We start from the raw sequence: 14,017 nt of genomic DNA, 5'->3' as shown, positions 1-14,017 counted from the left end.
CGTTTAAGAGCCGCCGCACATTGGTGTTTAGTTGCCTGCCCTTTACAAATCCCGTCTGGTCCTCGTGGATTACCCCCGGGACACAGTCCTCGATCCTTGTGGCCAGCACTTTTGCCAGCAACTTTGCATCCACATTGAGGAGCGAGATCGGCCTGTAATTTGTGGTGATTGATGATGATAAACCTTCAGGTGTAGAATTTTGTGATTTTAGTTTGTCGTCCTCCAGTTTTTAGTAAGATGCTCTTTATTTTTTACCTTATAATTCCCATTAAAGCCCTGAGTTTAAGGGTGTTGTAAAAATTGGACATTGGTCATGCAATTGGCCTGAAACATGTGGATTTCTCTATAGCAATATGCCTATTTGCGGGGGATCTCTGAAGATGGGTTTTCAGGGTAGGCTATGGACCATCTTGTTAAATCTCCAGATTAAATACTGAGTTTGGAACTGAAATGAGTACTTTTCAGATAGCCCTCGATTAATCGTTGTTTTAAATGTTAACTTCTCTTTAATCTTCCTTTCCTGCGGACTCATTCTTAATTTTTTGGTGAGTGCATTTTATGTTTCAAAATCTACACTTTTTTCACTGGTGTATGCATCCAGTTGTATTTTACACTCTGCAACAATCTGTTTACTTGAAGTATCAAACATTGAAACTGAATTCAGAAGACTCTTACCATAGCCCTTGGGCAGCTACACAAAAAAAAACGTATTTATAGAAACAGGATAATGGGCTCGGGAGAGTACAAATGTTTATCAGGTGCTGATAGTCTATTGCAGTTATTAAGTAATCTGAATAGATCACTTAAGCTCCTTGTAATAAAATTGTCAACTAGTCACATGATTTCTCTGGAAACTACTGCTGTTCAATTATGTCAGCATGATCTATCTGGCCAAAAATTAAAAGAAGGGTTTAAAAAAGTCAAAATATTAAGATTAAATGACAGCGCTTGGTCTCAAAACAATTGAACAGAGCAGCACGGTGGCACAGTGGTTAGCACTTCTGCCTCACGGTACTGAGAATTCTGGTTCAATCCTGGCCCCCGGGTCACTGTCCGTGTGGAGTTTGCACATTCTCTCCGTATCCGTGTGAGTCTCTCCCCCACAACACAATGATGTGCAGGGTAGGTGAATTGGCCTCGCTAAATTGCCCCCTAATTGGAAAAAAATAATTGTGTACTCGAAATTTTTTTTTTTAAAAACAATTGAACAAATTTCAGAATAAAAATCAGCTTCTCTTTGTCAATTTGTTATATAACTTTTCCCTTGATTCTTGTCATGGTTACTAAATGTGGCCTAATTTCGCTGTCTGTTCATTCTGTAGAAGTGGTACGCCATCTCCAAAAAGATCATCAGTGTCCTGCCGACCAACATCAGCAAGAAGTAACAGAGATCGTTTTACTGGTGAATCTTATACAGTTTTAGGTAACGCTATGCTTTTATGTACAAAAACTGCAGCGTAGTGCCTATTGCAATTTGCCATTCTGAATCTGTCACTCGGTCTTTTAATTTTCAGAATATTTTAGATCACGTCCAGTAATAAATTTTAGATTGTCGTGAATAATAAAACCATGGAATAAATGCAGGGACATTTTCCAGCATGGAAGAAATTATAGGGGTAGTTCAGATTTAACTATTTTTGTGCAGTGTGGTAAACAGGCCAGGGATGTGAAAGAAATACTTTGAATTTGAAAGAACTGGGAAGCTGTTTGAGGGAGTAGGTGATTGAGCAGTTATTTCACTTTTGGAGTATCCAGTCTGACTGCATCATCTTTCTGGTCCTGCACTTGTCTATGCAGTTTTCTGCCCAAATATTGTACACATTTTAAATCTGAAAATATTCCAATATGGTTAATAGTGGTATCAGTGTTTTGAAACCGTGGTACAATATATGCTTTTTGAGAACCGGTGTAACTATTTTCCCCTTGATTCTGCAGAGCTAAATATTTAGCTTTGGGAATGGGGACTTAGTGAATTCTCCGTAGAAAGATTTAATCGCTGCTTCGAAGTACTATCATGTGAGAGTGCCTTTAAGAAATGGATGTTTAAGCAATATACCTTTAAGAAATGCAGTGATGTCAGAGTGTGGGTGGAGCTGGGCTTTAGATCAGCCATTTTGCAGTTTTGAGTTTCAGTTTTTGAGGAAAAGAGCTTGGAGTGTGTCTGTGTTTGCAGTGAGCTGGATCTGCTGTGATCTCTGCCATGAAAGACTATCTCTGGATCATTTGGATGATTTAAACTCATAATAGTAAAGCCTTTAACCTGATGTGTTTCTGTTTAAAGGTGTTAAATCTCTTGGATGTTGAAAGGAGTAACTGAAGGATTATTTAGTGTTGCAATATTTTCGGAGTTCTCTTTGAAGTAAGGGGTGTTAAGAGATCCAATGTTTATTTAAAAGGTTAGGTTGAGTTCATGGAATAAACATTGTTTTGTGTTTAAAAACCCACGTGTCCATAATTGTAATCCCACATCTGGAGAACAAGCCGTGTGCTCGGAAAAGCAACAATAGCATTAAAGGGGGAGGTTGGTTGAACTCCATGATACATTTTGGGGTTCTGAAAATGCCTCGCCCATAACAATTGGGGGCTTGAGGGGGATAAAAGTCTATCTATTGGATTGGCTTTTGTGAACTTAAAGACAGTGAAGGATTGTTGCTTTTCCGGTGTGGTATTTTAGTTTAAGTGGGGAGTGTGTTGTGGACAATGGCTCTTTCAGAGGCTCAGGGGTTTTTGGGGGTGGAGGCTCACAGGCAGTACCTTACGGACAGAGACTAAATGCAGACTGTTAGATTTGGCAAAAATATTGCAGTTAACATTACCTGACAAAATGCGAAAAGATGAGGTAATTATGGCGGTGGTTAAGCATTTAAAGTTGCCTGAGATACAGTCTGACTCATTAGAGATGGCAAAAATTCAGTTGCAAATTGAACAAATGGAACATGAGAATGAAGTAAAGCGGCTTGAATACAAAAGAGAGGGCGCGGAAAACGAAAGAGAGAGAGAGAGAGAGGAAAAAGAAAAGGAGAGAGAAGAAAGGAGAAAAGAAAGAATAGCCCTAGCAGAACAAAAAGAAAAAGAAAGGGAGATACAGATCAGGGAAAAAGCTAAAGAGAGGGAGTTTGAACTTCAGAAAATGGCCATGAAACATGAAAGTCAGTTCAAATTGACAGACGTAAAGGGAAACGTACAGTTGGAGGATAGTGAGAAAGCGTCATAGTCGAAGGCTTGGTGTGAATCTATTTAAATATGTCGAAGCGTTGCCAAGGTTTGACGAGAAGGAAGTGGAAGCCTTTTTCATTTCATTTGAGAAGGTAGCTAAACAAATGAAGTGGCCACAGGACATGTGGGTATTACTGATTCCAACAAAGCTGGTAGGTAGAGCTAGTGAAATATTTGCATCACTACCGGAGGAGGTATCTGGAACGTATGAGGAGGTGAAGAAATCCATCTCAAAGTGCATATGAGCTAGTGCCTGAAGCTTACAGACAAAGGTTTAGAAATTTAAGGAAAGAATTTGGTCAAACATACATGGAGTTTGAAAGGCTCAAACAAAGTAATTTTGATAGGTGGATAAGGGCTTTGAAAATAGATCAAATGTATGAAGCTCTCAAAGAAATTACACTTTTGGAGGAGTTTAAAAATTCAATTCCTGATGTAGTGAGAACTCGTGTGGAAGAACAGAGGGTTAAAACTGCGAGATTAGCAGCAGAAATGGCAGATGATTATGAATTAATTCATAAATCAAAGCTTGGTTTCCGACATCAAAGAACAAAGAAACGTACAGCATAGGAACAGGCCCTTCGGCCCTCCAAGCTCGTGCCGACCATGCTGCCCGACTAAACTACAATCTGGGTCCGTATCCCTCTATTCCCATCCTATTCATTTATTTGTCAAGATGTCCCTTAAATGTCACCATCGTCCCTGCTTCCACCCCTCCTCCGGTAGCGAGTTCCAGGCACCCACTACCCTCTGTGTAAAAAAACTTGCCTCGTACATCTACTCTAAACCTTGCCCCTCTCACCTTAAACATATGCCCCCTAGTAATTGACCACTCTACCCTGAGGAAAAGCCTCTGACTATCCACTCTGTCGATGCCCCTCATAATTTTGTAGACCTCTATCAGGTCGCCCCTCAACCTCCGCCGTTCCAGTGAGAACAAACCGAGTTTATTCAACCGCTCCTCATAGCTAAGCAACCGCTCCTCATAGCTAACATCAGTTTCAGCCGGTGAGGGATAGAAACTGGGGACATGAGAATTACTCAAGTGGTAAAGGTAAAGGTGACCTGATGGGAGACAATAAAGAGAGTGTACCTCAGATTTAAAAAGAAATCCAGGAGGGTGGAAAAGAAATTAAAAGTTTCAAAATGTTTTCACTGTAATAAACTAGGCCATGTAAAGTCACAGTGTTAGTTGTTGAAGAAAAGCACTGGGAAGGCTCATGTGGTAAAACAGGATAAGACAGTGGGATTTGTTAAGAGTGCTAAAGGAAAGCCCAAGGGAAACGAAGGAGGTGCAAACGTTTGTACAGCCTGTTCAAGAAGTAATTGTTAAGAAGGTGCCAGATGTCTTTAAAGAATTTACTTGTGTGGGTAAAGTTTACTCGTGTGTATCCGGAGGAGCAGGTAAAGAAGTCATAATTTTAAGAGATACAGGGGCTAGTCACTCTTTAATTGGTAAGAGATTACCACGAGCCCGGTGGTGGTGGCAACGCTAAGGATCTGGGGCCAGTGGAGATGGCACCGGGGTGCAATGGGAGCATCGGTGTAACCACCGGTTTGTCCTGGGGAAGATGGACGGGGGGTTCCAGAGCTGGCATCAGGCGGGGATTGGAAGAATGGGGGACCTGTTCATCGACGGGACGTTTGCGAGCCTAGGGGCACTGGAGGAGAAGTTCGAGTTACCCCCGGGAAATGCCTTTAGATATATGCAGGTGAGGGCTTTTGTGAGGCGACAGGTGAGGGAATTCCCGTTGCTCCCGGCACAAGAAGTTCAAGATAGGGTGATCTCGGGTGTATGGGTCGGGGAGGGCAAGGTGTCGGAAATACACCAGGAGTTGAAAGAAGAGGGGGAAGCGCTGGTAGAAGAGTTGAAGGGTAAATGGGAGGAGGAGCTGGGGGAGGAGATCGAGGAAGGTCTGTGGGCTGCTGCCCTAGGTAGGGTTAATTCCTCCTCCTCGTGTGCCAGGCTCAGCCTGATACAATTTAAGGTGGTCCACAGAGCGCACTTGATGGGGGCGAGGTTGAGTAGGTTCTTTGGGGTAGAGGACAGATGTGGAAGGTGCTCAGGGAGCCCGGCGAACCATGTCCATATGTTTTGGTCATGCCCGGCACTGGAGGGGTTCTGGAGAGGAGTGGCGGGAGCAATATCTCAGGTGGTGAAAGTCCGGGTCAAGCCAAGCTGGGGGCTAGCAATATTTGGAGTAGTGGACGAACCGGGAGTGCAGAAGGCGAAAGAGGCCGGCATTCTGGCCTTTGCGTCCCTAGTAGCCCGGCGAAGGATCTTGCTAATGTGGAAGGAGGCGAAGCCCCCCAGCCTGGAGGCCTGGATAAATGATATGGCTGGGTTCATAAAGTTGGAGAGGATTAAGTTTGCCTTGAGAGGGTCTGCGCAGGGGTTCTACAGGCGGTGGCAACCGTTCCTAGACTATCTCGCGGAGCGTTAGAGGAAGGTCAGCAGCAGCAGCAGCCCCCGCGGGGGGGGTGGTGGGGGGGGGGGGAGGGGGAGGAGTCTCTTTTGGGGGGGGGCGTTTGGGTGGGTGGGGGGGGGGGGGCTTCCCTATTGGTGCTTTTGAATGTCATATGGGGGGGTTATTGTATATGGGGGAAATCTCTTCACCCTCGGGGTCTTATTCGCCCACACAAAACCCATGATGCTCCTACTTACCCATTTGAAAAAGGCCTTGGGGGTCATAATGGGAAGGCACTGGAACACAAAGAGAAACCTCGGGAGGACCGTCATTTTGACCGATTGCACCCTACCGGCTAGTGAGAGTGGCAGCAGATCCCATCTTTTAAAATCCTCCTCCATCTGCTCCACCAACCGTGTCAAATTGAGCTTGTGCAGGGCCCCCCAACTCCTAGCTTCTTGGATCCCTAGGTACCGAAAGCTCCTTTCCGCCCTCTTCAGCGGTAGCTCGTCTATCCCCCTTCCCTGGTCCCCTGAATGCACCACAAAGAGCTCACACTTCCCTACGTTGAGTTTATACCCTGAAAAGTCCCCAAACTCCCTTAGGATCCGTATGACCTCCGCCATCCCCTCCACTGGATCTGGCACATACAGCAACAGGTCGTCAGCATACAATGACACCCGGTGTTCCTCTCCTCCCCGGACCAGTCCCCTCCATTTCCTGGACTCCCTTAGTGCCATGGCCAGAGGCTCAATTGCCAGTGCAAACAACAAGGGGGACAGGGGCACCCCTGCCTCGTCCCCCGGTACAGCCGAAAGTACTCCGACCTCCGCCGATTCATAGCCACACTCGCCACCTGGGCTCTATATAGCAGCCTGATGAACCCCTCCCCGAACCCAAACCTCCGCAACACTTCCCAAAGATACTCCCACTCCACCCGGTCAAAGGCCTTCTCCGCGTCCATAGCTGCCACTACCTCCGCTTCCCCCTCCACCAGGGGCATCATAATCACATTGAGGAGCCTCCGCACATTTGTGTTTAATTGCCTGCCCTTCACAAATCCCGTCTGGTCCTCATGAATCACCCCCGGGACACAGTCCTCAATTCTCGTAGCCAGCACCTTTGCCAGCAACTTAGCATCAACATTGAGGAACGAGATCGGTTTATATGACCCACATTGCTGTGGATCCTTGTCCCGCTTCAGGATCAAAGAAATCAGCGCCCTAGACATTGTCAGGGGCAAGGACCCCCCTCCCTTGCCTTATTGAAAGTCCTCACTAGCAACGGGCCCAGCAGGTCCACGTATTTCCTGTAGAATTCTACCGGGAACCCATCCGGCCCCGGGGCCTTCCCCACCTGCATGCTCCCCAATCCTTTAACCAGCTCCTCCAGCCCAATCGGCGCCCCCAAACCAGCCACCTCCTCCTCCAAATGAAATGAAATGAAAATTGCTTGTCACAAGTAGGCTTCAAATGAAGTTACTGTGAAAAGCCCCTAGTCGCCACATTCGGGTGTCTGTTCGGGGAGGCTGGTACAGTTCCCCTGGGGAACCTCAGCTGATCTAAGAATTGTTGCATCTCCCCCCACCCCCCCCAGTTGGGGGCTCAGACCTGTACAGATCCCCATAGAAGCCCCTAAATACCTTGTTTATTCTCACCGCACTCCGCAACGTATTCCCCCCTCTATCCTTAACTCCATCTATCTCCCTCGCTGCCTCCCTCTTACGAAGCTGGCATGCCAGCATCCGACTAGCCTTCTCCCCATACTCGTACGTCGCCCCGTGCGCTTTCCTCCACTGTGCCTCTGCTTTCCCTGTGGTCAACAGGTCGAACTCCGTCTGGAGGTTCCGTCGCTCCCTGAGTAGCCCCTCCTCGGGGGCCTCTGCATACCTCCTGTCCACCCTTAAAATCTCCCCCACCAACCTCTCCCTCTCCCTCCCCTCTCTCTTCTCCCTGTGGGCCCTAATGGAGATTAGCTCTCCCCTGACCACCGCTTTCAGCGCCTCCCAGACTACCCCCACCTGCACCTCCCCGTTGTCGTTGGCCTCCAAATATCTTTCAATGCACCCCCGCACCCGCCCGCACACCTCCTCATCCGCCAATAGTCCCACATCAAGGCGCCACAGCGGGCGCTGGTCCCTCGCCTCCCCCAACTCCAGCTCCACCCAAAGCGGGGCGTGGTCCGAGATGGCTATGGCTGAATATTCCGTTCCCTCCACTTTCGGGATTAGTGCCCTACTCAAAATGAAAAAATCTATCCGGGAGTAGGCTCTACGGACGTGGGAAAAGAAAATTCCTTGGCCAGCGGCCTGACAAACCTCCATGGATCCACTCCCCCCATCTGGTCCATAAACCCCCTGAGCACCTTGGCCGCAGCCGGCCTCTTACCCGTCCTGGATCTAGAGCGGTCCAGTGCTGGGTCCAGCACCGTGTTGAAGTCCCCCCCGTCCCCCATTATCAAGCTTCCTACCTCCAGATCCGGAATCCGACCCAGCATGCGTTTCATAAATCCGGCATCATCCCAATTCGGGGCATATACGTTCACCAGTACCACCCGCACCCCCTGCAACCTACCGCTCACCATCACATATCTATCTCCATTATCCACTACAATATTCAGCGCCTCGAACGACACCCGCTTCCCACCAGTATTGCAACCCCTCTGTTCTTCACATCCAGCCCTGAATGAAAGACCTGCCCTACCCATCCCTTTCTCAGCCTAACCTGATCTGCCACCTTCAAATGTGTCTCCTGGAGCATAACCACGTCTGCCTTCAGTCCCTTTACGTGCGTGAACACCCGGGCCCTCTTGACCGGCCCGTTCAGGCCCCTCACATTCCAAGTTATCAGCCGGATTGGGGGGCTACTCTCTTCCTCTTTCCCCCACCCTGACTAGCCATCTCCTTTTCTAGGCCAGCCACGTGCCCGCGCCTCCCGCACCCTCCAGTCCCCCAGGCAGCAGACCCCCGCCCCGACCACCTCTCCTACTTCCAGCTCCCATTTGGCCAATGCAGCAGCAACCCTGTTCCCTCCCCCTGCTAGATCCACATCTAGCCATTTTGCTCCCCCCATGACACTCCCGTAAGTCAGCTGACTCCTGCTGACCCCGGCCTCTCCTGCCATTCCATCGACCCCCCCAGTGTGAGAATCCCCCTCCCCTTCGCAGTCAGTGTGTGCTCCTCTCCAGCACTGCCCCCACCTCCCGGCCCCACCCCCGTCCTTCCCTAACGCGGGAAAGAGCCCGCGCTTTCCTGAGCTGGCCTCGCCCCCTCTGGCGCAGCTCCTTTTTGCGGCCTTACCCCAACTCCCCATCCCCGGGCCTCCACTCCCTCTCTTCCTCCGTGGGGGTCTGCCCCTCCAACACCGACGCCCACACTCTCCCACAGCCCCCACATCAAATCCATTCACCCATCCCCACCCAGCACTCAAACCAAAAGAACATTTCCCAAAAGTAATAAACACAGTAAACATCCCCCCACGACAAACCCTCAATTTGAGTCCAACTTTTCAGTCTGTATAAAGCTCCATGCCTCATCGGGCGTTTCAAAGTAGTGGTGCCGATCTTGGAACGTGACCCACAATCGCGCTGGCTGCAGCATACCGAACTTCACCCCCTTCCGATGGAGCACCGCCTTAGCCCGATTGAAACCAGCTCTCCTCTTAGCCACCTCCGCACTCCAGTGCTCGTAAATTCGGATCTCCGTGTTCTCCCACCTGCTGCTCCGCTCTTTTTTGGCCCATCTCAGGACACACTCTCTGACAATAAAGCGGTGGAACCTCACCACTACAGCCCTTGGCGGCTCGTTGGCTTTGGGTCTCCTTGCCAGGACCCGATGAGCCCCATCTAGCTCCAGGGGCCTCAGGAAAGCTCCCGCGCCCATCAGCGAATTGAGCATCGTGCTCATATATGCCCCGGCATCGGGCCCCTCCACTCCTTCAGGGAGACCCAGAATCCGAAGATTTTTCCTCCTCGACCTATTCGCCAGGTCCTCGAATTTTTCCGTCCACCTCTTGTGCAGCGCCTCGTGCGCCTCCACCTTCACCGCCAGGCCCAAGATCTCATCCTCGTTCTCCAAGGCTTTTTGCCGCACCTCCCGGATCGCCGCCCCTTGGGCCTTCTGGGTCTCCACAAGCTTCTCAATTGCCGCCTTCATTGGCGCCAGCATTTCTGTCTTCAGCTCCTCAAAGTAGCGTTTAAGAAACTCCTGCTGCTCCTGCGACCACTGCGCCCAGCCTGCTTGGTCTCCACCCGTCGCCTTCTTGCTTTTCCTCCCTCACACTTTTCGCTGCCCCAAGATCACTTTTTTCACCGCTCCACTCCTGGTCCAATCCATATAATGTCGGGGGGATCTTGCCGTCACCTTCCCACACTGGAAGCCGTCGAACAATTGCCGTTGGGGCCCCTCTGGAGAGCCCAAAAGTCCGTTCCCGGCGGGAGCTGCCGAACGTGCAACCTACCTAGGCATAGCCGCAACCGGAAGTTCGGAATCAATATCTTTTGACTATAATGGATATGTCTACTAGGTTTCCAGAGGCCATTCCAGTACGTAATATTACAGCTAAAAGGATTGTGGAGGAGTTACTTAAATTCTTTACTTGATATGGACTACCCACAGAAATTCAATCGGATCAAGGATCGAATTTTACTTCAAAGTTATTCAAAGAAGTTATGGATAGCTTAGGAATAAAACAATTTAAATCAACTGCGTACCATCCAGAATCGCAGGGAGCGTTAGAAAGGTGGCATCAGACCTTAAAGACAATGTTGAGGGCGTATTGTCAAGATTATCCAGAGGATTGGATTGAAGGAATCCCATTCATATTGGTTGCAATTAGGGATGCACCTAATGAGTCTACCAAATGTAGTCCTTTTGAACTAATTTTTGGTCATGAGGTAAGAGGACCACTTAAATTGATTAAGGAAAAATTGGTGGGTGAGAAATCGGAAAGTACACTATTGGATTACGTGTCAAATTTTAGGGAACGATTAAATAGAGCAGGTGAATTGGCTAGACAACATTTGAAAGTTGCACAGAATGTGATGAAACGGGTAGTGGACAAGAAATCCAAAGTTCGTAGTTTTGCCAGTGGGGATAAAGTTTTAGTGTTGTTACCAGTGGTAGAGGAGCCTTTAAAAGCTAGGTTTTGTGGCCCGTATCAGATTGAAAGGAAATTAAGTGAGGTGAATTATGTGGTAAAAACACCCGATAGAAGGAAGACTCACCGAGTGTGTCATGTGAATATGCTTAAAAGGTACTTTGAAAGGGAAGGAGAAAAAAAGGAGGTTTTAATGATTCTAACTCAAAGTGACGAACCAAATCCAGATGACTGTGAATTTGACATACCTCAAATTAAATTGGAAAATGAGGATGTTCTTAAAAATTGGGATAAATTGTTAAGTTACCTTCCAGAGGAAAAACAAACTGACCTGAAAGAGTTATTGATATCACATGGGCAAGTTTGTAGAGATAAATTGGGAAGTACTAAAATGGCTGTACATGATGTAGATGTGGGGAATGCTGTTCCTATCAAACAACATCCATATAGACTTAACCCTTTAAGATTGACACAGGTTAACAGAGAGATTGAGAGTATGCTGAAGAATGGCATAATTGAAGTGGGTTGCAGCCAATGGAGCTCACCCATAGTGATGGTACCTAAACCAGACGGTACCCAATGGTTGTGTGTGGACTATCGAAAGGTGAATGCAGTTACAAGAACGGACTCTTATCCTATCCCACGTTTGAAGGATTGCATTGAGAAAGTGGGACAAACTGCTTTTATTTCCAACTTCCAGACATGGAAAGAACATTTAAAACATCGTATGGAGTTCTTCGATCGACTTCAGGAGGCGGGTTTGGTGATGAACCTAGCCGAAAGTGAAAGAAGCCCGAATCACTTTCCTTGCAGAGTTTCCGATATCCTCAAGACGAAGGGAAATAATGCGTTTTCTTGGTATGAGTGGATTTTACCGGAAATTTGCACCACATTTTAGCAGTATGGTCGCTCAACTGACGGTCTTGCTCAAGAAGCGTAACAAATTTCAGTGGACAGCGGAGTGTCAACAGGCATTTGACTGCCTGAAAGCTGTGGTAACCAATGTTCCTGTATTGGAGAATTGCAAGGTGCTCTGTAGTCAGATTGAACTAAAGTATCTGGTTCTGAAGAGAAATGCCGAGGAGTCGAGGAATGGGTGGATCGTGCAGAGACTTTGTTCAAAGAAGACCCTTGTCAATCAAGAAGGGTTTCGGTTGGAGGAAGAAGAACAAAGAAAAATGGACTATATTATTATACCTGTTTGCGTGTGTTTTTAAAAACGAAAAGGTATATTTACTGTGTACATTTCTTAGTGGATGGTGCAAAAGTGAAAAATGTAACCATCTTGAAGTTGATGGGTTTTTTTTTCTTGGGGGGGGGGGGAAAAAGTGTCATGTGAGAGTGCCTTTAAGAAATGGATGTTTAAGCAATGTACCTTTAAGAAATGCAGTGATGTCAGAGTGTGGGTGGAGCTGGGCTTTAGATCAGACATTTTGCAGTTTTGAGTTTCAGTTTTTGAGGAAAAGAGCTTGGAGTGTGTCTGTGTTTGCAGTGAGCTGGATCTGCTGTGATCTCTGCCGTGAAAGACGATCTCTGGATCATTTGGGTGATTTAAACTCATAATAGTAAAGCCTTTAACCTGATGTGTTTCTGTTTAAAGGTGTTAAGTCTCTAGGATGTTGAAAGGTATAACTGAAGGATTATTTAGTGTTGTAATATTTTCGGGGTTATCTTTGAAGTAAGGGGTGTTAAGAGATCCAATGTTTATTTAAAAGGTTAAGTTGAGTTCATGGAATAAACATTGTTTTGTGTTTAAAAACCCATGTGTCCACAATTGTAATCCTACACCTAGAGAACAAGCCGTGTGCTCGGAAAAGCAACAATACATAAAAGGGGGAGGTTGGTTGAACTCCATGATACATTTTGGGGTTCTGAAAACACCTCTCCCATAACAGTACTGATTGGGTTTTTTCTAGACTGTGATAAGAAGAATCGTCAGCTAATTTGTAGAATTATTTTGCTGTAATATCCAGTTGATCTTGTTGAATATGAAGCTGCAAGAGTTTAATTTATTTTATTTTATCTTGGGTGCAGCAAATGAGGTTAATGTGTTATTCTGAAGTTAGCTTGTTTTTGCTGGAGGACTACATGTATTTTTTCCTTCAGAGGTACCTTCTGTTTGGAAGAGTTGACTATATTGGAGGCAGGTCTGAAACCAAAGTGTTAAGTGGTGGATTAGTCAAAATTTATCTCAAGTTGAAGGTTGCCAAATCTGAAGCCGTTGTTCGGCTCAATTCCAGGTTAAGCTTGATGGTGCAACTAGTGATTTTTTTAAAAAATGATGCAAGGACAAGCAGCTTGATATTACTTCCAAAAGATGTATGTGATTGGGGGCTGTTGTTTCTCTGCTTGCCATCCACCATTAAAAGGCCTCACAATGTTTCATTGCCTAAAAGATGTTCTGCAAATGTAGATTGTTTAAATTATTTTAAAACTCTTTATACTTTCTTTACAGGAGATGCAGTGATTGAAAGTGGGCAGCATTATTGGGAAGTGAAGTCTCAAAAAGACTGTAAATCTTACAGTATAGGTGTGTCCTACAGAAATCTAGGAAAATTTGATCAACTGGGGAAGACTGTTACATCATGGTGTGTTCACATTAACAACTGGCTGCAGACCTCCTTCGCTGCTAAACATAACAATAAAGCCAAATTCATGGATACACAGGTTCCAGACAAGATAGGTGTATACTGCGACTATGATGGAGGTAGTTTTCTTGTTCAAAGCTTTATTCATGTCCTCTAACAAAGCAATTTTCTAATAGCTTTGTCAACTGAAAAACTTGGAGTGCTCCAGGTCTCAGTCAGCCATGGATTTTGACCTGAGCACTAAGATTTTCCGTGATGTGTTTCTGAGCATTGTCGGTCTTGAAAATACTGTCATTGTATTTTGTTTAAATCTGTTTAACTGTGGCAGCGTGGTGGTGCAGTGGTTAGCACTGCTGCCTCACGGTGCCGAGGACCTGGGTTCGATCCTGGCCCTGGGTCACTGTCTGTGGAGTTTGCACATTCTCCCCCATGTGTCTCATGGGTATCACCCCCACAACGCAAAGCTGTGCAGGGTAGGTGGATTGGCCACACTAAATTGCCCCGTAATGGAAAAGAAAATAATTGGGTACTCTAAATTTATAAAATTTAAATAGAAAATCTGTATAATTGACGTATACATTTTAGCCTGAATGATTGTGGCCCGAAGTCCATGCTCTTTAAATAATTTATTAGTTCACTTTTTATACTCCGATGAGGTTTGTGTAAATTGAAACTATCCATGATTATCCATCTACATCCAAACCAAGAC

The 14,017-nt window shown here is 46.6% G+C and overlaps 1 protein-coding gene across 3 annotated transcripts in view; it reads left to right on the top strand.

Moving 5' to 3' along the window:
• The window catches only part of fsd1l (fibronectin type III and SPRY domain containing 1-like), a 139,531-nt gene that overhangs the window by 92,009 nt on the left and 33,505 nt on the right, over positions 1-14,017 (top strand). For all 3 annotated transcript variants that reach the window (XM_072516969.1, XM_072516968.1, XM_072516970.1), the window contains 2 exons: positions 1,323-1,423; positions 13,176-13,427. In XM_072516969.1, the coding sequence (XP_072373070.1) occupies positions 1,323-1,423; positions 13,176-13,427 (353 nt within the window). The remainder of the gene's footprint in view (positions 1-1,322; positions 1,424-13,175; positions 13,428-14,017) is intronic.

The sequence above is a fragment of the Scyliorhinus torazame genome, chromosome 9 (genome assembly GCF_047496885.1).
Source record: "Scyliorhinus torazame isolate Kashiwa2021f chromosome 9, sScyTor2.1, whole genome shotgun sequence".
Classification (NCBI taxonomy): Eukaryota; Metazoa; Chordata; class Chondrichthyes; order Carcharhiniformes; family Scyliorhinidae; genus Scyliorhinus; species Scyliorhinus torazame.
Note: the sequence above shows the minus strand (reverse complement) of the source record. Positions and strands in the feature narration are given on the sequence as shown.